The following is a 23,195-nucleotide window of genomic DNA, read 5'->3' as shown; positions in this document are numbered from 1 at the left end:
CCCATACCTGTAATGAGAATTTTTTCATTGTCTCCTTGTTGGCAGGACCCTCTATCCAAGAGTCCAGGTAACTAGTGGATTACTAATTGGGGCAGTGCTCTGCTGAATGCTCGGTGTAGGGCCCTGTGATTCTAAATGTGGCCCTGATATCAAGTCACTTTTCCCCACACACAATAGCAACAGTTTTTACAAGGAGCCTGTTGACCTACCTCTAGAACTTTGGGCATTTGTGATTTCTTACCTTTTCTGAGAAAATATTAAATGTGTTTTTTAGCTAATCTAATTAATGAATTGTTCCTGAAATCGGCATGTAAAGCAGCTTTTCTCAAACGAGTAGGGATTTTGAATGTAAATACTGCAGCTATTGTGCAGAAAGCCTATATCCTAGTTATTTTTAGTTGCTCAAAGTTCAATCTGCTTTTAAGCTACAGAGCACATGACAGTTCTGCCCTTGTAAATCTATTATTTACAGCTGACATGTTCCTGAACAAACCTCATGTCTTGGGACTGGTATTTATATGTGTCTTAGGCATGAGAGTGCCAGGAGGGACTCCCTCAGTTTCCTGGCAGAATTACATACCATCAGTATGCCAACATATTTTGCAACACAAACAAATACAGATTGATGCCAGAGATGGCAAGGAACCTGCTTGTTTAAACTTCAGATTTGGAAGGGACACAAGACAAAACAAGGACAAAGTTTGGTTGGGTACAGTGAGGAGTTTGAGTAGTTAGATATGTGTGATTAAGATAGAGCGTTTGGAGGAGTACAGGTAAGATATTAAAGTTAATCTTTAAATAATTTTTTAGTATGATGTAAACAGTAATATTCAAAAACAATTTGCAATTGGTCTTTATCTTTATGTTTTGTAGTTTTTTTTTAAGCTCTTTGTTCAGCAGCTTCCAGTTTTGGAACTTCAACCGTTACCTGGTTGCTAGGGTCATTTTTATCATAGCAACTAGGCAGTGGTTGAATGAGAAACTGGAAGATGAATAGGAAACATAAGTAACCATAAACAATGTAGCCGTAAAGCTCCCGGGGTCAGTGGCCCCACATTAGAAAGCTAGAAAGAGGTAGACAGATAATTCGAAAATTATTAAAAATGAATACTAATTGAAAAGTTGCTAAGAATAAGCCATTCTATGACATTGTCAAAGTTAACTGAAAGGGGTGGTTCACCTTATAGAATGGCTAATTCTAAGCAACTTTTCAATTCTTCTTCATGTTGACTTTTTTATAGCTTTTGCTAGGGATGCACCGAATCCAGGAATCCTGGCGGAACCAAATCCGAGTCCTAATTTGCGTATGTAAATTAGGGGTGTGGAGGGAAATCACGTGACTTTTCATCACAAAACAAGGAAGTTAAAAAAATGTTCACACTTTTTCCTTTCCCGCTCCTAATTTGCATATGCAAATTAGGATTTTGATTTGGTTCGGTATTCGGCCGAATCTTTCACAAAGGATTCAGGGATTTGCCCGATTCGGTGCATCCCTAGTTTTTGCATTATTTGCCTTCTTCTTCTGACTCTTTAAATGCTCTGTAAGGCAACAAATGTATTGTTATTGCTACTTCTTTTTACTCATTTTACTTTCTATTTAGCCCCTCTCCTACTCATATTTCAGTCTCCTATTCTAATCAGTGCATGGTTGCTAGGGTAATTTTGGGCCCTAGGAACCAGATTGCTGAAATTGCAAACGGGAGAGCTGCTGAATAAAAAGCTAAATAACTTAAAAACCACAAATAATAAAAAATGAAAACCAATTGCAAATTGTCTCAGAATATCACTTTCTACATCATACTAATAGTTAAAGTAAAGGTGAATAACACACTTTAAACTCTGAGGAAAGACAGATGACAGAGTTGAGCTGGGTGAACATTCAGAATGTAGACGCAGCAGCTAGATAAGCCCATGTAAGCCAAATGACTCCACACAGTGTATCTGCTTCTAGTGCATAACTGTACCTGTCTCTGAGATTCCTGAATATGATGAACCTGACAGTGTGAGGCTGCTGTCTTGAAATGAAAGATGCCCCCAGCACTGCCATTTGCAAATTGAAACAGGTAATTGTATCACATTAGATGTCACAGGGCCTCTGTTCTTACAGCTCTAATTTCTATAGCTTTCTGGATGAAACCCATTGCTATGTAATACGGTTATCTCAAAATGATGGTTCTCATCAAATATTTCAAAGGGGTGGTTCACCTATACGTTAACTTTTAATATGTTATAGAATTACCAATTCTAAGTATATTTTCAATTGGTCTTCATTATTTATTTTTTATAGTTTAATGATTTGCCTCTTTCCAGCTTTCAAATGAGGGCCACTGACTCACTCACACTGAATATCACTCTCTACATCACGCTAAAAAGTTAATTTAAATGGGAGCAGCCCCTTTAATTTGTAAGTAGATCTCAAGCCAGTTTTGGAGGTCTTTCTGTTTGGGATGTTCTGCTGGAGTATAGTCTTTAAAAAGGATAAGTGAGCATTTTTGCAGCTCTAAGGAAAAGTGAAGGTTACTGCCCACTAGTGATGTGCAGGTCTATACAGTAAATGGAGTGGTGAAGCCGGGTGTGTGTGAAGCTTTTCACAAGCATCACATCACTACTGCCCACCCAGAGACACATAGCAGTAGTCAGTTGTGTGTGAGGCAGATAACACACAAAATGGGAAGGCAGCAGCTACATGGGAAGCTGATAAAGTAGAGGGATCAGTAACAGATAGGAGAGATGGTGAAGCTCAAGGAGGCAGTCACTCAATACATGGTGTTAGTTTCCTGCATATAATATTCATAAGGCTTGATTATATATATATATATATATAAAGAGCAACTTTGTACAAGGAACAAAGCAATGGCTATGGAGTCTGAACCAGGTAACTGTCAAGAGCTCTCTATCTTTTAATCATCTTTCCTTTCTTTTTTTTCATGCAACTCACAGTCTGTATGGAACCTGCAAAAATATCAGTCAATTTATTAATACAGGTATGAGATCCATTATCTGCAAACCCGATATCCATAAAGCTCTGAATTACGGAAAGGCCCTCACGACTCCATTTTATCCAAATAATCCAAATTTTTTAAATTATTTCCTTTTTCTCTGTAATTATTAAACATCATGTTGTACTTGATCCAAACTAAGGTATAATTATTATTATTTTTTAAGCAAAACCAGCTTATTGGTTTTCTAGTAGACTTAAGGTATGAAGATCCAAATTACAGAAATATCTGTTATCCGGAAAACATTGCATTCTGAATAACAGGTACCAAGCATTCTGAATAACAGGTCCCATACCTGTACTACTGAATACACAAAGTCATTCTGGCTGCAACCTGCAGAATGTGCTGGCAATAATTACCTTATTTTTGTTCCTCTTCTCCATCAGGGTTCTGATACATTGCTTTATATCGGCCAATAGGTAACGTCCTGCAATCTATGTGTTGCCAATGTACAGGGCTCAGGATTTCTATATCACATGCCTTATAATAATGATTTGAAATATAGATGGGCAACATCTTTTCCTTTGCTTAATGTCTTTATTTACATATGTAATATGGGAATCGGGGTTTAGCTTGAGCTGTTCTACTGCAGTTTATTATAGTAATTCTGAAGAATCTGTAGTTTGTTGACAGCTGGAGAGCTACAGACCTGAATCCCTGCTACAGTCAGGTAAAGGTATGGAATCTGTATTCCCTTGTGTTTGGGAGATAAGGTTTTCCTGATAAGGGTTCTTAATTTAGAGCACCATATCTCAACTACTGAATTCATGTAACCATTAAAGGGGTTGTTCGTCTTTAAATTATCTTTTAGTATGGTGTAGAGACTGATATTCTGAGACAATTTCCAATAGGTTTTCATTGTTAGTTGTGGTTTTTGAGTTATTTAACTTTTTATTTAGCAGCTCTCCAGTTTGCAGTTTCAGCAATCAAGTTGCTAGGGTCCAAATTACCCTAGCAACCATGCATTGATTTAAACAAGAGACTACTATATGAATAGGAGAGGCCTGAATAGAAAGAAGTAATAGAAAAAATTTACAGAGCACTTGTTTTTCGATGTGGTCACTAAGTTTGCCCCGGTGCAGGAACCCATAGCAACCAATCAGCAGGTTGAATTTATTCGTAACCTCTCTAAAAGAAAACATCCTATTGGTTGCTATGGGTTACTGCTACTGTGCAAAATTAGTGCCTTTTATTACGTTTGAATAAGATTCTATTGGCATCTTTTTGCTTTGTTAAAATGAAACTGACACTTAACTATTCTTTAAAACACCCCTGTGCATTACAAGTTACCTGTACACCATGGTGATAATTTTTCACTGATCTGAACTGAAGTTCCTAAAGTACCACCCTGACTGTCCCTTCTCCACCTGTTAGAGTTTCTAATGCTAACGGACGACTTCAGCACAGCTATGGCAGCCCCCTCAAAGATGAAAATTGGGGATCAGATGGGTAAAAGCACTGGGCAAATACAAAATTGTAAATAGCGTACAAAGACAATTTGATGATAAATGTGTAAAAGAAAAAAAGAAAAAAGTTTAATTTCTGGTGTCAGTATGTCTTTAAAGGGATCCTCCACCTAAAAACGGGTTTTTGCATAATGAAAGATAAAATGTAATTTATTCGTTTAGTTTCCTGCTATTGATATACCACTCACTCACCTTACCCATTACAGAGGTATATGGTTGTGTTTTATCATAAACCTGCAATATTTATTTTTATTAACTTATTTCTCCCAATTGGGCTCTCTCTGTCCTTAAAGGGGTTGTTCACCTTCCAAACACTTTTTTCAATTTAGTTGTTTTTAGATTGTTCCCTAGAAATAATGACTTTTTTCCAATTACTTTCCATAATTAATTTTTTAAGTTTTTTCCAAAATCTAAGTTTAAAGTTGAATGTTCGTGTCTCTGGTGTTTGAGTCTGGCAGCTCAGTAATTTAGGTGCAGACTCTAAACTGTTACAATTTTGCAACATTTAGTTGATACATTTCTCAGCAGCATCTCTGGAGTATTAGCAACAATTGTATCAATTCTAACAGCTGCCTGTAATGAACCCCAGAGATTCTGCTCAGCAGGGACAAATGTAAGAAATGTATCAACTAAATGTGTCCATTTAGAACAGTTTACAGGATCGGCGACCCCCCCTTCCAGAGCTGCTTCAGAAGGAGAGAAATGACACTTTACACTTCAATATTAGAAAAACCGTGACACATAGAAAATAGAAAGTCATTGCAAAAAGTCGTTATTTCTGGTGATCTATCTGATAACAACTAGTTGTTTGAAGGTGAACAACCCCTTTAATTGTGACGAGGGATGCACCGAATCCAGGATTCGGATCGGGATTCGGCCAGGATTCAGCCTTTTTCAGCAGGGTTCGGATTCGGCCGAATCCTTCTGCTTGGCCGAACCGAATCCAAATCCTAATTTGCATATGGAACAAGGAAGTTAAAAATCTTTTCCCCTTCCCACCCCTAATTTGCATATGCAAATTCGGATTCGGTATTTGGCCGAATCTATAGTGAATAGTGGATTCGGTGTATCCCTAATTGTGACATGACATGAAGGTGCAGACACAAGTCCTGAGACAGTGCCCCCAACCCATGGCCATAGAGTGACAGTCAGTCCAGCCCATCACACCACCACTGTCCAGCTATCTATTCGCTCACTCTGACCTGTCACACCTACCTAGATCTCCCTATTGTTTGTATACGGAGCTCCTGTGTATGTGTGGGAGTGTATAGAGCAAAATTCAGTACATATACTGACTGTTGTTTTTTGACCCCTATGAGTTTTGCGTGAGTTAATGTGTGTGGTAATGTTCATAGTTATGTGTGTAATAGTGACATCGGGGCTGAATAGGGCAGGTGGTGCTGAGAGATCAAAAGCAGTCATGGCCCTTTGTATCTGTATTCTTCCTCTATTATTTTGTGTCAATCTGTTTTGGGTGTGTGTTTATAGAAAACAATGTACAAAGGCAGTAGGTGTAACTAATGAATTGATATATATATATATAACCAAAGGAATGGTGCACTCCGTAGACAAAATTAATACCTGGGTGCCAGCATGGGAAATAAGCTGTGAAAAAGGAATGTTTTATTATTAAAATAGTTAAAATAGTAAAAAAAAATACCGCACTCAACAAGTTTAGTTAGAGTAAATGATTTTAATTGACAAACAAAAGAAATTCCAACGTTCTTCCTTGAAAAAGGTCCCAACAGGGACCGAAACGTTGGAAAATAGGTACTATGTAATAATAAAAATTAAATTTTTTCACTAAAGGGAGTGCTGGTTTGGAAACTATTGGTGTATGCAAAAATTACTGTGCACCCCTCCTTATTCTATATTGCCTTGGAGTGCGGATACTCATTGGAGAATTATATATATATATATATATATATATATATATATATATATACACACACACACACATCACAAGGCCACTGCACACGCTTGCTGATAAGTTCCATACCCTGGTGCTCCCAGGAATTCAAATATAGGTAAGTAGATGTCGGTGCACAGGGAATTTTGTTAAATAAATACTCTTCAAGATATATATGTATGTGTGTATATATATACATACACACCCAATAAAAATGGGTGAGCGGCATTTCAGTGTGTTTTTTCTGTTTACAGGAGCACCAGCCTGTGGTATCAGGTAAGTGAATACATCCAGCATTTAGCACCCCCCAGAGATTTCACCTTTTAAAGGAAAACTATACCCGCAAAATGAACACTTAAGCAACAGATAGTTCATATATTAAGTGGCATATTAAAGAATCTTACCAAACTGGAATATATATTTAAGTAAATATTGCCCTTTTACATCTCTTGCCTTGAGCCACCATTTCGTGATGGTCTGTGTGCTGCCTCAGAGATCACCTCACCAGAAATACTGCAACTAACTGTAACAGGAAGAAGTGTGGAAGCAAAAGACAAAACTCTGTCTGTTAATTGGCTCATGTGACCTAACATGTATGGTTTGTTGGTATGTTTGTGAGTACAGTGAAGCAGTGAAGTACTTGAGTCAGCACACACTCCTTCAAGTTGTCCGGTGCACGCTCCAATAGTGACCACAATCCACTAAATTCGATCCAATTTCAGAAAAGGACAGCACCGTATCATGGGTAAAAAGCCTTTATTGTAACTTGGCTACGACCAGAGACACAGTTACGTTTCAAGCCACATCCTGGCTCTTGATAAAGAGCCAGGATGTGGCTTGAAACGTAACTGTGTCTCTGGTCGTAGCCAAGTTACAATAAAGGCTTTTTACCCATGATACGGTGCTGTCCTTTTCTGAAATTGTGAGTACAGTGAATCCTACAATATCAGGGGGCGGCCCTTATTTTTTAAAATGGCAATTTTCTATTTATGATTACCCAATGGCCCATACTACTAGAAAAGTATATTATTATGAAAATGGTTTATTTACATGAAGCAGGGTTTTACATATGAGCTGTTTTATGCAATATCTTTTTATAGAGACCTACATTGTTTGGGGGGTATAGTTTTCCTTTAAGGGGTGTCCCCCCACGCGCAAAAGCGGGGTCTGCTTCCTCTATAGTTACGTGCCTGGCTCTGCCACTTACTGTCCCCTTGAGCACTGTATAAATAAATCTACATAGATCTATAATACACCTCAGCTGTGCATGGTGGGCTATTTTTTTGTAAAATGCAGTTTCCCCTTTGTTTCTATATTCTCATGGTCCCATCTTGTTTATATCAGTCAGTTTCTCATTATGCTCCCACATGGGCATTGTTGGTATTTGCTGCGTGACTCCTTGTTCTCAGCAGTTATTCCCTATTGACATACCCACATGGTCCCGTGTTGTTGTTGTTGTTCATCGCATTGACTCATTGAATAATGTTGTTGTTCCCATGCCTGGCTCACCCCATTGCCTTCCGCCCATGTGCTTCTTGCTGGCCCTGGCAGGGCTTTTCTGTACAGAGGGCATCACTGCTTTGCTTGTTTATCACTGTTCTTGGGTCCCTGAGGGTGGCCGGCATTAAAGGAATTACTGAGAATTAAAGCACGTTGTTCTGCATTAATGGGGGGACATGTAGTACACAGGAATTCTGAATATAAGGCTAGCTGATTTGGAGAGGGTATTAGGGCAAGGGCTAACTGTGGACATCTGATGCACAACAGCATTTGTAATAAAGAGGACAACAAAAATCCATGGCTGGGCCATTCTTGCCAATGGGCTTCCATTATGACCGCAGCACTACAGGTATGGGATCCGTTATTTAAAAACCCTTAATCCAGAAATCTTTGAATTACAGAATGGCTCCCATATACTCATTTTTATCCAAATAATACAAATTGTTTATAATGATTTCCTTTTTCTCTGTACTAATGAAACCATTCCTTGTACATGATCCATACAAAGATATAATTACAGTAGAACCCTCATTTTACGTTTTTCAGGGGACCAGAAAAATTTTTTAAATCCAGGAAAATGTAAAAATCAGGGAAATGTATTATGCATAATATATAGGTGAGACCACAAAACAACAATGTAAAATGAGGGAAAACGTAAAATCAGTGGATGTAAAATTGAGGTTCCACTGTAATCCTTATTGGAAGCAAAACCAGTCTATTGGGTTTATTGAATGATTTTATTGTAGACTTAAAGGAGAATTCGACCCTTAACCCTAAAAAACCCTACCCTACGTAGACCCCCCTCCCTCCTCCCCCCAGCCTAGCTGCTACCCCAGGAAAATGCTCCTAACTTTTTACTTACCCCTCGGTGCAGATTTAGGGATCGCAGTTCACGGCAGCCATCTTCTGGATTCGTCGTGTCCTCTTCCAGCGATTCTGCAATTTTTCATCTATTTCGGCACATGCGCAGTTGTTGCGAAGCTGGAAATTGCTGGTCTCCGTCTCAGATTGATGAAGACCCGGAAGACGGCTGCCGTGAACTGCGATTCATTGAATCTACACTGAGGGGTAAGTAAAAAGGGCTTTTCTCCAGGTTAGCAGCTAGGCTTGGGGGGGAGGGAGGGGGGTCTACGTAGGGTGGGGGGGGGTAGGGATTTTTTTAGTTAAAGGTTGAATCCTCCTTTAAGGTATGAATATCCAACTTATGGAAACATCCGTTATCTGGAAAACCGCAGGTTCCAAGCATTCTGGATAACAGGTCCCATACCTGTACTAAGCAAATATACTAGGCACGTGTATCTGGCATTGGTGCCATTATAACCTTCAGAATTGCAAACCTAAGAGTCCTAGAAATAGAGTGAATTGTTATCCTATTAAAGCACAGCTATCTTCCCGAGCATTCTGGATAACAGGTCCCATACTTGTTACAGCCTGGCTATATTGCTGTTACTTTTCTTCTCATTTAATTGCAACCAATTGTAAATAGTATGTGAGTCCTGCACAGAACCATTTTTTTTTTTTAAAGCCCGACCTGTAACCTGCATTTTTATGGGCTACCTGACCTACAACTGCCTTATCTGCAACCCGCTCAGTAACCCTCTGACCGCCATTAAACAGGAAGTGCAAACCCAAAGTGACATCAGAAGTGGGCAGGGCAGAAAAATATTTTTTAAAAATTGTGTAAAGAAATAAAACTTGCTATAGATACGACCCACAACCCACAGACCTGCCAACTCGCATCCTACCTGCAGCCCACCGATTACCCACAGATTACCCACTGCAGGACTCTACACAGTGAGGCGGCTGTGACTTGCCCATTTCCTATATGTGCTCAACCTAGAAGTCTTCTGTTCCCCAACATATAGTTTTGAGTCGTGAATGTTCCTTCCATGTTATTATTCTAAAGCAGTGCTCCTTGGACTTTTTTTTAGTTTAAGCTCCCTTGGAGTCCCAAATCTTGTTCAGGACCCCTTTATTTCCTATTGAGGTTTCAGGTGTATAAAAACAGGGGTGCATCAGCCGTTCAGCCCTAGGTCTAAGAATATATGGAACAGCAGCTAATCACCCCCATCTGATATTAATTATTGGTAAATTTTCTTTTAGCGCATGAAGGATGTGTCATTGCTCTGAAGGTAAGGGTGGGAAACCTTTCAGTCCCTGGCAGGAGAATAGGATGTGTGATGTTCTGTTGCTTTGGCTGGAGTCCTGTGTTTATATCTGTGCCTCGCTGTGTAGAGGTCATTCTGAGCAGAGATCACGCAGTGGGAATGTGTTAATTGCCGCTCGTGATGTAGTTGTGCCAGGCAGGACCAAACCCATCCACTATGACAGAAAGCCTGTTGTTTCCTCACACACCCAACCAATGGTAAAGAGGATGTTTATCATCACTCATCTCTGGTTTTATCTACTTCTATCAGATGTCCCAGTGACATTACCCTGATGACAGTAGCCCTATGCACATGTCCTTGATCCCTGCATTATGTGCCCTTGTCCAGGCAGCCTTCCACTGGCACCAATCTATCTGGCCAATAATGTTAGCATGGGCAGGCAGGGTTCCACTGGTGATGATATGAGATTAATAATAGTAGCCTGGGCAGGCAGGGTTCTGCTGGTACCAATCTATCAGATAAACAAGTTTAGCTTTGAATAAATATTAGGAGTACCCCACTTTTGCATTCAGCCGGTACAGACTCCTTTTTGTTACATTTTATTTTTGTTCCCTTTGCAAGGGAAGGTACTTTTTGTATATAGATGTGTCCGATGTATAGCAGTAGGTAACATAGTAACATAGTAAGTAAGGTTGAAAAAAGACATGTGTCCATCAAGTTCAACCGGGATCAACTTGTACTATGAGCTATCTCCCATAACCCTGTATTCCCTCACTTGCTAAACACCATCCAACCCCTTCTTAAAGCTATCTAATGTATCAGCCTGTACCACTGATTCAGGGAGAGAATTCCACATCTTCACAGCTCTCACTGTAAAAAAACCCCTTCCGAATATTTAGGCGGAACCTCTTTTCTTCTAATCGGAATGGGTGACCTTGTGTCAGCTGGAAAGACCTACTGGTAAATAAAGCATTAGAGAGATTATTATATGATCCCCTTATATATTTATACACAGTTATCATATCACCCCTTAAGCGCCTCTTCTCCAGCGTGAACATCCCCAATTTGGCCAGTCTTTCCTCATAGCTAAGATTTTCAATACCTTTCACCAGCTTAGTTGCCCTTCTCTGTACCCTCTCTAATACAATAATGTCCTGTTTGAGTGATGGAGACCAAAACTGAACGGCATATTCTAGATCGGGCCTTACCAGTGCTCTATAAAGTGGGAGAATGACCCCCTCCTCCCGTGATTCTTTGCCCCTTTTAATACATCTCAAGACCTTATTTGCCCTTGATGCTGCTGACTGGCATTGCTTGCTACAGCCAAGTTTATCATCTACAAGGACTCCAAGGTCCTTTTTCATAATGGATTTGCCTAGTGCAGTCCCATTAAGGGTATAAGTGGCTTGGATATTTTTACATCCCAGGTGCATGACAACACCCTCCCCTAAGTCATTAATGAACAAGTTAAATAAAATTGGACCTCATACCGAGCCCTGAGGGACCCAACTAAGAACCTTACTCCAAGTAGAGAATGTCCCATTAACAACCACCCTCTGTACCCGATCCTGTAGCCAGTTTCCTATCCACGTGCAAACGACTTCATTAAGCCCAACAGACCTTAGTTTAGAAAGCAGTCGTTTGTGGGGCACAGTATCAAACGCTTTGTCAAAATCCAAATAGATCACATCTACTGCCCCCCCCCCCCATTGTCCAGCATCTTACTTACCTCATCATAAAATGCAATCAAATTTGTCTGACATGACCTATCCTTCATAAAGCCATGCTGATTGCTGCTCATAATGCCATTCACTAGGACAACATTTTGAATGTGATCCCTTAACAAGCCTTCAAATAATTTGCCTACCACAGATGTCAAGCTTACTGGCCTATAATTGCCAGTCTGAGATCGTAATCCCTTTTTAAATAATGGAATAACATCAGCGTTTCTCCATCCAGGTAGGTGTCAGTGCTGCAGGTGAGTGACAGCAGTAAGAAGTCAGTGACATGTGAGGTAGGTGACAGCAGTAGGCGAGTGACAGCAGTAGGTAGGTGTCCATGAGATGTGTTGCAAGTGAATGACAACAGTAAGAAAGTGTCAGTGACATGTGAGTTAGGTGACAGCAGTAGGTAGGTGTCAGTGCTGCAGGGGAGTGACAGCAGTAAGAAGTCAGTGAGGTAGGTAACAGCAGTAGGCAGGTGACAGTAGGTGAGTGACAGCAGTAGGTAGGTGTGTATCATGTGAGTGAGGATGATGTGAGTGACAATGTGAGTGTTGGAGAAGAGATATGAGTGACAGTGATGTGAGTCCCAGAGAGAGATGTGAATGTGCCAGTGGGCAAGGTCCTCGGCTGCCCCTCCCTCCCCAGCAGGTTTATATATCTGTGTGAGGAGGAGCCTGGTTGGACAGTGCCTGTGAATCATCTGACACGGAAGGTCCCATTGTGAAAGTGCCAAGGGGAGAAGCAGCTGCACTGCCTGCAGGTACAGAGACCAGGGGAGACTCTCGCTCACTATTCATATCATTCATGAACTTTCCTTTCATGAACTTTCCTCGGTCTGTCCCTGTCCTGTCATTACTTTCTCCTATTCTCTCCCTCCTCTCTCCTGCAAGTGACCTTTCCTCTGCAAGGCTGTGCTGCAGCAGTGTCTCTCATGTACTGAATATGTTGGTTAGATAAGGCATTGGCGAGGCTGCAGCTGGGCTCCAGATGTGTGGGGGAGGGTTGCCCCTCAGCTTGTCCTGCAGCTCAGCAGTCTCATTGTGTATGATGTGTATGACAGGGAATTGTTGTGCTGCCATGCTGATTGGCTGTGTGTGGGCGCCTATAGTAGTCTGTGTGTCAGTGTGGAAGCAGGGAAGGCTTGCAGGGATGAAGATACAAACTGGCTCTGCTGTTGCATTTCACTGTATCTGTCACAGGGCATTGGTGGTGCGGCTGGCTAGTAGTGTCCATTCTGCAGCAGTAGCAATGCTCATTCCCTCAGGGCCAATGATACTGGGGCTTAATGGGAAACTCCAATAAGGGCTCACATCCCCCATGTCCCACCAATTGCATTTCCCCAGAGTCTGCACTTATGTGTATCTCTGTGGCCTGCTCCCTGTGAGCACTGCTCTCTGCCCTTCCTCCTCTTCCCATCTAGTGATCTGGTTACATTTATCTGAAGCCCAGCTTGATTGGTTATTTGGAATAACTGCTTTTACTATGCGGCTTAGGCTAAGGCCATTTCGAGCGACAATAGAAAAAAGATCGCCGCGTGTGTTTTTACGCTGGCGATTTTTCGCGATTCCCCATAGACGCCAGCGCAAAAGTTTCCCCAGCGATTGCGGCTTAAAAGTCGCGGCGAAAAGTCGCCGCGAGTCAAATCGCGGCGCTATCGCCTAGTGTGGCCTTAGCCTTAGAGTGTTCTGTTACCTGGGGGCATATTGAGGGGCTTGTGGGAAGCAATGTGTGCCATGTGCATGTTACATGTCAAATAAGAATATAATACACGAGCCATAAATATTCTGTATATTTTATTCTTATAAACGGTGCTTAGTCATGTCATTGGTTATAACTGGAGCTTAGTGATGTCATTTCTGTCACATGACTCACTGAAACGTGTGTATTATAATAAATAAATGACCCCCTGTTGCAAAATATGAGGATATTGGTAATCACCATGGAGTTCCATGACCTGTATAAAAACACTCGACCTTCAACCTTGTATTTTTTTTTATATGGTCATGGAACTCCTCGGTAACTTATATTATAATATTGTTATATTTTACAAGAGGGGGTACTTTATTCTCTATATAAATGCAATGAAGGGACACTGCAGTCAAGCACAGTATAGGGACAGATGAATAGAGATCTACTATTGGAAGTGAATGGGCTCAGGGTGAGGATATCATTGTTACTGCTTTAGGGTAAGGCCAGACGAGGAGATTCGGCCAAACTGCCTCAGCGTCTTTTCCCCATAGGCTGCAGCGCAAAATCGCCTGCGCTAATGCACACGCGGCAATGCGTTTTCAATAGTCGGCCAAAGTTGCATCGCCGCGTGTGCATTAGCGCAGGCGATTTTGCGCTGTAGCCTATGGGGAAAAGACGCTGAGGCAGTTCGGGGAGATAGTAGCGCAAAAGACGTGGCGATAATTCGCCAGGCGACAAAATCTCCCCGAATCTCCTCGTCTCGCCTTACCCTTACAGAGAAAGGCAAGTGTCTTGCTCCAGTGTGTCAGAGCTCTGCCAGCCTCCCCTCATATACTGAGAGCAAGCTACGCAATACCGCGCTCTCTATTCCATGTTTCATCACAGGAACTTTCTCCAGGGGCTTTTTACATAGACTCTTACTTCAGCTGGCCATAGACGCAAAGATCCGATCGTACAAATCGTGGATACTTTGATCTGAATGGTTAGTGGAGGGTCGGGAGATGGGAAAGTCCGATCGTACGTTGATTTTGCGTCTATGGCCAGCTTTAGAGCCCAGCTAAACATCACTCTCTAGTCGGGATTCCTATCTCACTTGGTGCCTCTCTGAGTTCTGTTTAGCAGTGTCAGGGGATCTGTCTTCACAGCCAGTCAGACCAGTTAGGGTTACAGGACTAACCACATGTCTTTCCTTATACTTCTTTTAACCCTATCAGTGCCTGGGGGTATAAACTTGCTTTGCACTTGAACAGGGATTCACCTTTGTAGTGTTCCAAGATACTTTACCCCTGCTACTTCTTTATTGCACTGTTGTCTCTGTACCATGCAGCGACACTGCCAGACAGGAAGATCAGTAGCTGCTACTTGTAGCTGCTTTCTTTGTTTACTGTAGTTCTGTAATGCCTTTAGGTTAGGGGCATACTGGGCGATTCGGGGAGATTTAGTCGCCTGGTGTTCGGGGAGATTGGTCGCCGCAAAGACGAGGCCATTAGTCGCCAAGTGACTAAATCTCCCCGAAACGCCCAGTGTGCCCCTAACCTTAGGCTCAGATTAGTCGACCAGTGACAAATCCCCTCTTTTTTGGGGTGACTATTCTCCCCGAACTGCCTTCCCGCCGACTAAAATGTAAATCACTGGCGGGATGCCACTACGAGGAAACTTCGGGCGACTTCGGAAAACGAGTCATTCAGAGTGCCATCCCGCCGGTGATTTATATTTCCATTTTATCCAAAGTTTTAAACTATTTATTTCCTTTTTCTCAGTGATAATGAAACAGTGCCTTGTACTTGATCCCAACTAAGGTATAATTAATCCTTATTGGAGCCAAATCCAGCCTATTGGGTTTATTTAATGTTTAAATGATTTTATAGTAGACTTAAGATATGAAGATCCAAATTATGGAAAGGTCCGTTATTCGGAAAACCCCAGGTCCCAAGCATTCTGGATAACTAGTCCCATACCTTTTATACAGTAAAACATCAATTTTACATCCCCTGATTTTAAGTTTCCCCTCATTTTACATTGTTTTGTGGTCCCCCCCTATATATTATGCATAATACATTTCCCTGATTTTACATTTTTCTGGATTTTACACCATTTTATTTCTGTAAATTGGGGATTCTAATGTATACATTTTATAGAGAGAATTGCAGAGTAGTCAGGTAAAGGTAGCTAGTATTTATATAGTGTTCCTGCATTGCCCACTTATCCCCCTCTTCTTCATGTCCCAAACAACCGTATTCGGTTTTCCTGCACATTTTATTGCTTCTCAGGCTTCTGGACATACACATCAAAGTCCAACCCTAAACAAATGCCAAATATTTGCCTGTTAGCATTTGTTTGACAATAATATAGGCTTTCTAACCATAGGTGGGTTTTAATAGGTTTATTCAGGTTACACCCTTGAAGCCCAGTGTTTATCTAATTTCAGTCTTCTATATTGAATTTCTAATGTTTCCATTCGAACATTTGGTTATGGTGTGCATTACTTGGATGGATCTCTTTGTGCTTACCCTTAATTAGGAACAAAAATTTGGTAACACAGTGACATTGTTATTCTTAGTCTCAGTGGTACATAAATAAACAGATCACAACCTGATTATATTTATTCTTGTATAGCACATTGTGTTCCTGCACTGGGCATACCTTGGGCACTAGGAGATTCTTAGTTTGCCCTTTTTTCAAATGGATGCAAAAAAGGAAAATAACCCAAGCTTGCTTGAATCTAAGGCTAATAATTGACAATATTCCATCCATAGGGAAACTGTAATAAAAGTTGGCGGGGTCTTGTAACCCATAGCAACAAATCATCAGCTGACCAGTAAATGCTGCCTGATAATTGATTGCTCTAACTTTCTAGACCTTTATTGACTGCAAGTGACTGGCAAAATCTTGTGGTGTTCGGGGGGGGCACCTTGCTGGAACAGTATTTCGGCAGCTTGATAAATGAACCCCACTGCTGCTCTATAAGCAAGCACACTGATAATGGCTCCATTTGTTCTGTTGTCTGATGCATCTGAAACTGGTTCGTTTAGGGTTTCTGATAAGCTGGCCCTTAGAAGAGCTTTCACTTTGCGATGGGGATGCATTTCAGGTTGCACAAAAGTGCTTAGTTGCGTGCAGAGCAATTAGTGCTGTGAGAGTACAGTGCAAATGGGTGTCCTTTACTGTATGTATTAATATAAACAATACTTGTAATTTCAGCTAATCCTGTTTGTCTTTTATCCTTGCAGGTGTGGTATTTGTACCCCCCGAACAGATGGACCATCGGCCCCTGTTCCTCGCTGTGGACACCCTATGTGATGAAAACATCAGCCACTTTGGCGGGTCTGGTTCTGAAGTGGGCTCCCGCTTGGTGCAGGCATTCTCTCGAATTCAAGAGCAAACCAGGGGAATTGAACCAGCATTACGTGCCCTAGCTGCAGTATGTCCCCTCTTTGACTTGGACCCTTACACTCCAGCAAATGGGTATCGCAGCCTGATGAAGGTGGTGCTCTCCTGTACCCAGCACATTCTGCACAAGTGCCGATATGTGACAGACAACCGACGTAGCCTCTTTTTCCGCACTGCTCACAACTGTTCTGAGCTAGAGGCCTATGGCTCTGCACTCATACAGCTCCGTGCCCTGCTCTGCTTTGCAGAGCGCCTGCTCACAGCCAACCAGCATGGAGATCTTTTCTTTTGGCAGGAGCGGGGCTTATCTGAAGAGTTCCTGAAGGAGTATAGCACCATGCACAAGGGCTGCTTCTATGGCCGATGCTTAGGGTTCCAGGTACATACCCCTTGCATTTGCCATATTGATGCCATATTGATTGTATTCTAGACCAATATAACCTTTACTATCTCAACATTATGGCCAGACGGGGCCGAAATCAGTCTGCTGAGATGCGCAGGCCGATTTCAGCCCCTACCACGTGCAGTATCCTCCTTCTTTCACGTCTGGAAACCTCGTGACTGCTCCAGAGTGAACAGGCTCAGCAGATTTTGTCGTGAAATGCAAAGTCTCAAGTTTGCCGAAGTGCCATTCAGGGCTGAAATCAGCCTGGTGAAATCCAGGGGCCGATTTCAGCCCCTACATTGAGCAGTATCTTTCTTTCGCATCTGACCCTTGTGTCGGCTTCAGCGCAAACACACTCGATGGATTTTGGCATGAAATGCGAAGTCTCACGTTTCTTTGTTGAAATCTTCCAAATGTGTTGACACCGGAGCTGATACAATGGTTCCAGATGTAAACAGAAGAGAGAGGCTACTGCTCACAGTAGGGTCTCACAGGGCCACATGTGGCTGATTTTGAGCCCCATGCGGCCCTAGCCTTAAGGCATGGACACATGCGGTTTTTGCACAGAAACGTGGCACCGTTTTTATAAAAGCCGACTGCTGCATAGATACGCTAACCTAGTGTGCCATTGCCTAAGCTTGAAACCGCCTAACGTATTTACGCAGCGGTCAGCTTTCTTAAAAACCGCACCGCATTTTTGGGCCCCATGTGGCCCTAGCCTTAGGGCATGGACACATGCGGTTTCCGGCACGGAAACGTGGCACCGTTTTTATAAAAGCCGACTGCTGCATAAATACGCTAACCTAGTGTGCCATTTCCTAAGCTTGAGACTGCTTAGCATATTTACGTAGGAGTCAGCTTTTTTAAAAACCACGCCGCGTTTCCGCACGGTAAAACCACATGGGTGTCCATGCCCTTTCTGAGTTTTCCTTCCTGCCTACTGGTCATCAGCACATTGTTTTCTTTGCTTGCATCCACTTTTGCTGCTCTTTTGTCATTCCATTTATTTTTTTTACCTGTTCTTAGTCTCCGTTGTTACCTAGTCTGTCCTGAAATCCCAATCTCAGGTTACCCTTTCTTTTGTCTTTCCATGGCAGCCTGCAGCTATTTACTTTTCACTTTCTGTTTGTTACACTCGTTTTGGCGAGCACTACGCTTCCCTGACCTCGACATTATGCGCAGCCTTGATTTTCCGCTGGCAAGAAGTATGCTGACATCATTGACTGTTATCTGGAATAGTGATAAGATCGGGGGAGATTTGCCTGGTTTCTGGCCATTTGCGTGACTCACCTTTTCCCTTTAGCTTGCATGTGGATCACTTACATTTTAGCCACCTACATTCACCAACAAATCAAGACTGAACACTTTGGCAAAGTAAAACATAGGCCACATTATTACATACTCTGTAAATTAGAAGAATATTAGAAGTCACCAAGACATTAAGTGGCTGCAGAGCAAAACTTCCATTTTTATTAGGTGCACGTAATAACATAGTAACATAGGTTCAGGGATGACAATTATTAAATGTAGTTCTGAACAAAGTAAACAGTACAGGCATGGGACCTGTTATCCAGAATCCTCAGGACCTGGGGTTTTCCATATAAAGGATCTTTCCATAATTCATAAAATAAACCCAGTAGGGTTGTTTTGCCTCCAATGAGGATAAATTACATCTTAGTTGCGATCAGGTACAAGGTACTGTTTTATTACTACAGAGAATAAGGAAATCAAGTTTAAAAATTAGAATTATTTGTTTAAAAAATTCTATGGGAGATGGCCTTCCCTTAATTCAGAGCCTTCTGGATAACAGGTTTCCGGATAATGGATCCCATCTCTGTATATTCGGTATATCGCTCAACGGAAGATTTCTTGCATCAAGAATATCCAACCAATTCCTCTCTAGCTATAGTGAAGAGTTTGACAATATAAAGGCATAGGGCTGCAAGAGTTTATAAAAGTCATGGAACTGGGGGATGACTTAATATCTTCATTTTTTACAACAGTGGGTAATTTATTTTTTTATTTATATTTAACAACCAGATTTCAGTGATTCATTTAGCACAACTGGCAAAATATAATACATATTATGTTATTAATGTCTCTTGTCTATTACAGTGAAACCCCAGTTTTATGGTTTTTTTCAGGGAACCAGGAAAATATTATTTTAAAATCTGGTAAAAGTAAAATCAGTGAAATGTGTTGAAGCAACTTATTCTTCATTGCAGCATTAATGTTACACTATGGGGGCATGTGCAAAGCCTCTCTGTCAGTCACATACACAACCTAAAGCAATAAGTGATTGGTGCAGGACTGTATGAGGTGCAGACTAATTAAAATTGACGATTTACAGACAGAACCATGGCAAATATGCATTTGCTTATTATTTTAAACCTCTTAATTTCACTAATAAAATTCTAGGGATGCAGCAAATCCAGTATTCAGTATGGATTCGGCCAAATCCATGTGCCTGGCTGAATTGAATCCTTAAAGTGGACCCGTCACCCAGACACAAAAATCTGTATAATAAAAGTCCTTTTCAAATTAAACATGAAATCCAATTTCTATTTTTTATTAAAGCATTCATAGCTGTTGTAAACTCATTTAAAAATCTCAGCTGTCAATCAAATATTGTCTGCCCCGCCTCTATGCCTAGGCATAGAGGCGGGGCAGACCATTGCTTTCACTTTCCATTCAGCACTTCCTAGATGTCACTGCTCTCCACACATTCCCCCGTTCTCTTCACCGTTTAATTGTGTAACCAGGGCATGAGGAAGGACATCAGGTCCCCCATTCTGGTGCAGAAACAATATTCTGAGATGATGCAAGGCTTGCCTTAATAACAGTGTGCACAAAATGGCTCCTGCCTGCTTGTTATAATTATGAGTTTCCACTCTGAAGGAAACAAGATTCAAATAATTTATACAGTGTAATTAAAGTTCATTTTGCTTGACTAATGTGATAAGATAGGATTTTGAATAATTTTTTTGGATGACGGGTCCACTTTAAAATCATGTGAAACAAGAAATTAAAGAAAATGTCACCCTTCATTGCCCTGGTTTGCATATGTAAGTTGGGGTTCGGTTCAGTATTCGGCGGACTTTATCACAAAGGATTCAGGGGTCTGGCTGAATCCCAAAATAGTGGATTCAGTGCATCCCTACAAAATTCACAGAGGGCAATCATCCAGGACACAATTTTGATGTAAAATTAGGGAAAAGCACCCACTGAAATGCATAAAAAAAGTGGGAGAACAGAAAAATGTAAAACACAGGAAGACTTAAAGGAACAGTAACGTCAAAAAATAAAAGTGTTTTAAAGTAATGAAAATATAATGCAGTGTTGCCCTGCACTGGTAAAACTGCTGTTTTTGCTTAAGAAACACTACTATTGTTTATACAAATAAGCTGCTGTGTAGCCATGGGGGCAGCCATTCAAAGGAGAAAAGGCTCAGGTTACACAGCAGATAACAGATAAATTCTGTAGAACATAATGGTGTTATCTGTTATCCATTAGTTAACCTGTGCCATATAGCCATTTTTCAATTTCCGCCATTGCTACACAGCAGCTTGTTTATATGAACTACAGTAGTGTTTCTGAAGCAAACACATCAGTTTAACCAGTGCAGGGCAACAGTACATGATATTTTCATTACTTTAAAACACTTACATTTTTTGATGTTACTGTTCCTTTAAAATCCAGAATATGTCAGATTGATTTTACACTGTATAAGGATATGTAAAGTGTTATTTATGACTCTAGTTACCAAGGAGATAAGTACATGGCATGGAGCTCCATGATGACTTTTAATATCTGTTAAATAAACTAAAGGGATATATTGTCTTGTAAGAGCTACAGCTGTTTCTTGCACACATTCATGCTGTTCTTTGGCAACTCTTGCCGTTATAGTAAATGCTGACAGAGATGTGCTGAGAGATGTGACCAATGTTTTATTGGGGCAGTCACATGCAACAGAAAGCTGGACAGCTGCAGCCAACAAGTCACACTATACCATAGCTGCGCTCCCTCCAGCTGGAGACCCATGGTCTCCAAGGGGTGGTTCACCTTTACGTAAACTTTAAGAATGTTATAGAATGGCTAATTCTAAGCAACTTTACAGTTGGTCTTCATTATTTATTTTTTATAGTTTTTGAATTACTTGCCGCCTTCTAACTCTTTCCAGCTTTCCAATGGGGGTTACTGACCCATTTGAAAAACAAATTCTCTGTAAGGCGGCTACACCTATAAGGGGTTATTTACTAAACTCATTTTGGCTTTTTAGGGCAAAACTTTTTTTTTTTTTTTTTTTTTTTTAAACTCAATTTTTTTTCTAGATTTATTAAAGCCCGAATCTGAAAATTCGCCATCTCAGACCTGCCGAGGTTATGTTTAAGTCAATGGCAGAGATCCCTTTCCCTTTCTGTGGTCTGCGCTGGAATTAGCCCGAAAATCCGACCTTTTCGGTGGTAAAAAAAATTCAGAAAAATGTGAGCTTTTTGGGAAAAAGACCCAAAAAATTTACAGATTCTGGGAAAAAACACCAAAAAAAAAAATTGTACGATTCAGTTTTTTGTTTTTTTTTTAATTTTATCGGGTCTTTATCAAATCGAGCTTTTTTAATATCAAAAATAGTAAAATAGGGTATGGGAGTTTGGTCATGTTTTTTTAAATAATGAGATAAAATCAGATTTTAGTAAATAACCCCCTTGTTGTTGTTGGTAATTTTCATTACTCATCTTTCTATTCAGGCCCTCTGCTATTGGAATCCCGATATACAGTAAAATATAAGATCATTTTGGGTCAACATTTGAGTTAATATTTGCTTGAAATGAAAGCTGTATTTGCACACCGTTTGAATTTCTCAACTTGTTTTCACATTGAGCGAAGTTACATTTTCCTTCCCTCTTGCATTAGTCTTGCATAAGTCAGCAGGAACAGGATGCTGAGCACAACTGGTGTTTGATCAAGGTGTTTTCCATGAAACAATTGTTTCTGATCACTCTGCAATTATCATGGCAGCTTCTATCTGTATTGACACTGCAGCTTCTCCCCCACGCTTTAATCCCTTGTTTGTTTGTTGGTCATTACACAAAAGCAGGCCTTCAACCTCTGTGTCACAATCCAATGATGTGTTTGACCCTGTGCTTCCTGCTTTTTTCGGGATGTTGATTTCTGACTCGGATATTCATTTCGCAGAGGGAATTTTGCTCTAAGGGTAAGGGCACACAGGCAGATTTGGGGAGATTAGTCGCCCTGGCAACAAACCCCTTCTTTGGGGCGACAATCTCCCCGAACTGAATTCCCGCCGGCTAGAATGAAAAATCGCCAGCTGGATGGCACTTGGGGGAACTTAGTTTTCCGAAGACTTCGGGCGACTTCAGAAAACTAAGAGCTGCAAGTGCCATCCAGCTGTTGATTTTTCATTTTAGCCAGCGGGAAGATAGGGGAAGGCAGTTCGGGGAGATTAGTCGCCCCGATGAAGAGGAGATGTGTCGCCGGGGCGACAAATCTTTCCGAATCTGCCCGTGTGCCCTTACCCTAAAAAGTGTTTAATTTGCATTGGTGGTGTTTTTTTGAAGGTTATAGGGGTTGTTCACCTTCAAACAACTACTGTTTTCAGATAGATCACCAGAAATAACTTTTTCCAATTGCTTTTTATTTTCTATGTGTATTGTGTATTTTCTAAAGCAGCTCTGGGAGGGGGGGGTCGCCGACCCTGTAAACTTTTAGTTAATACATTGTTTTTTCTGTCCCTGCTGAGCAGAATCTCACTGGGTTACATTACATGCAGCTGTTAGAATTAATACAATAGTTGCTAATACTCCAGAGATGTTGCTGAGAAATGTATCAACTAAATGTTGTAAAATTGTAACAGATTAGAGTCTGCACCTGAATTACTGAGCTGCCAGACTCAAACACCAGGAATACTAAACTTTAAACTTAGATTTTGGAAAAACAGTAAAAAATAAATAATTAAGTAAGTAATTTAAAAAAGTCTTTATTTCTGGGGAACAATCTGAAAACAACT

General features: G+C 41.0%; 1 protein-coding gene across 4 annotated transcripts in view; it reads left to right on the top strand.

The window, feature by feature from the left end:
• lipe.L (lipase, hormone-sensitive L homeolog) overlaps window positions 1–23,195 on the top strand; it is a 41,904-nt gene that overhangs the window by 6,053 nt on the left and 12,656 nt on the right. For 2 of the 4 annotated variants that reach the window (XM_041568324.1, XM_041568323.1), the window contains exons 2-3: window positions 6,629–6,650; window positions 16,626–17,164. In XM_041568324.1, coding sequence (XP_041424258.1) covers window positions 6,629–6,650; window positions 16,626–17,164 — 561 coding nt within the window. 4 annotated transcript variants of the gene reach the window in all.

This window comes from Xenopus laevis, chromosome 7L, assembly GCF_017654675.1.
Source record: "Xenopus laevis strain J_2021 chromosome 7L, Xenopus_laevis_v10.1, whole genome shotgun sequence".
NCBI lineage: Eukaryota > Metazoa > Chordata > Amphibia > Anura > Pipidae > Xenopus > Xenopus laevis.
This window is presented reverse-complemented; position numbering and strand designations above follow the sequence as displayed.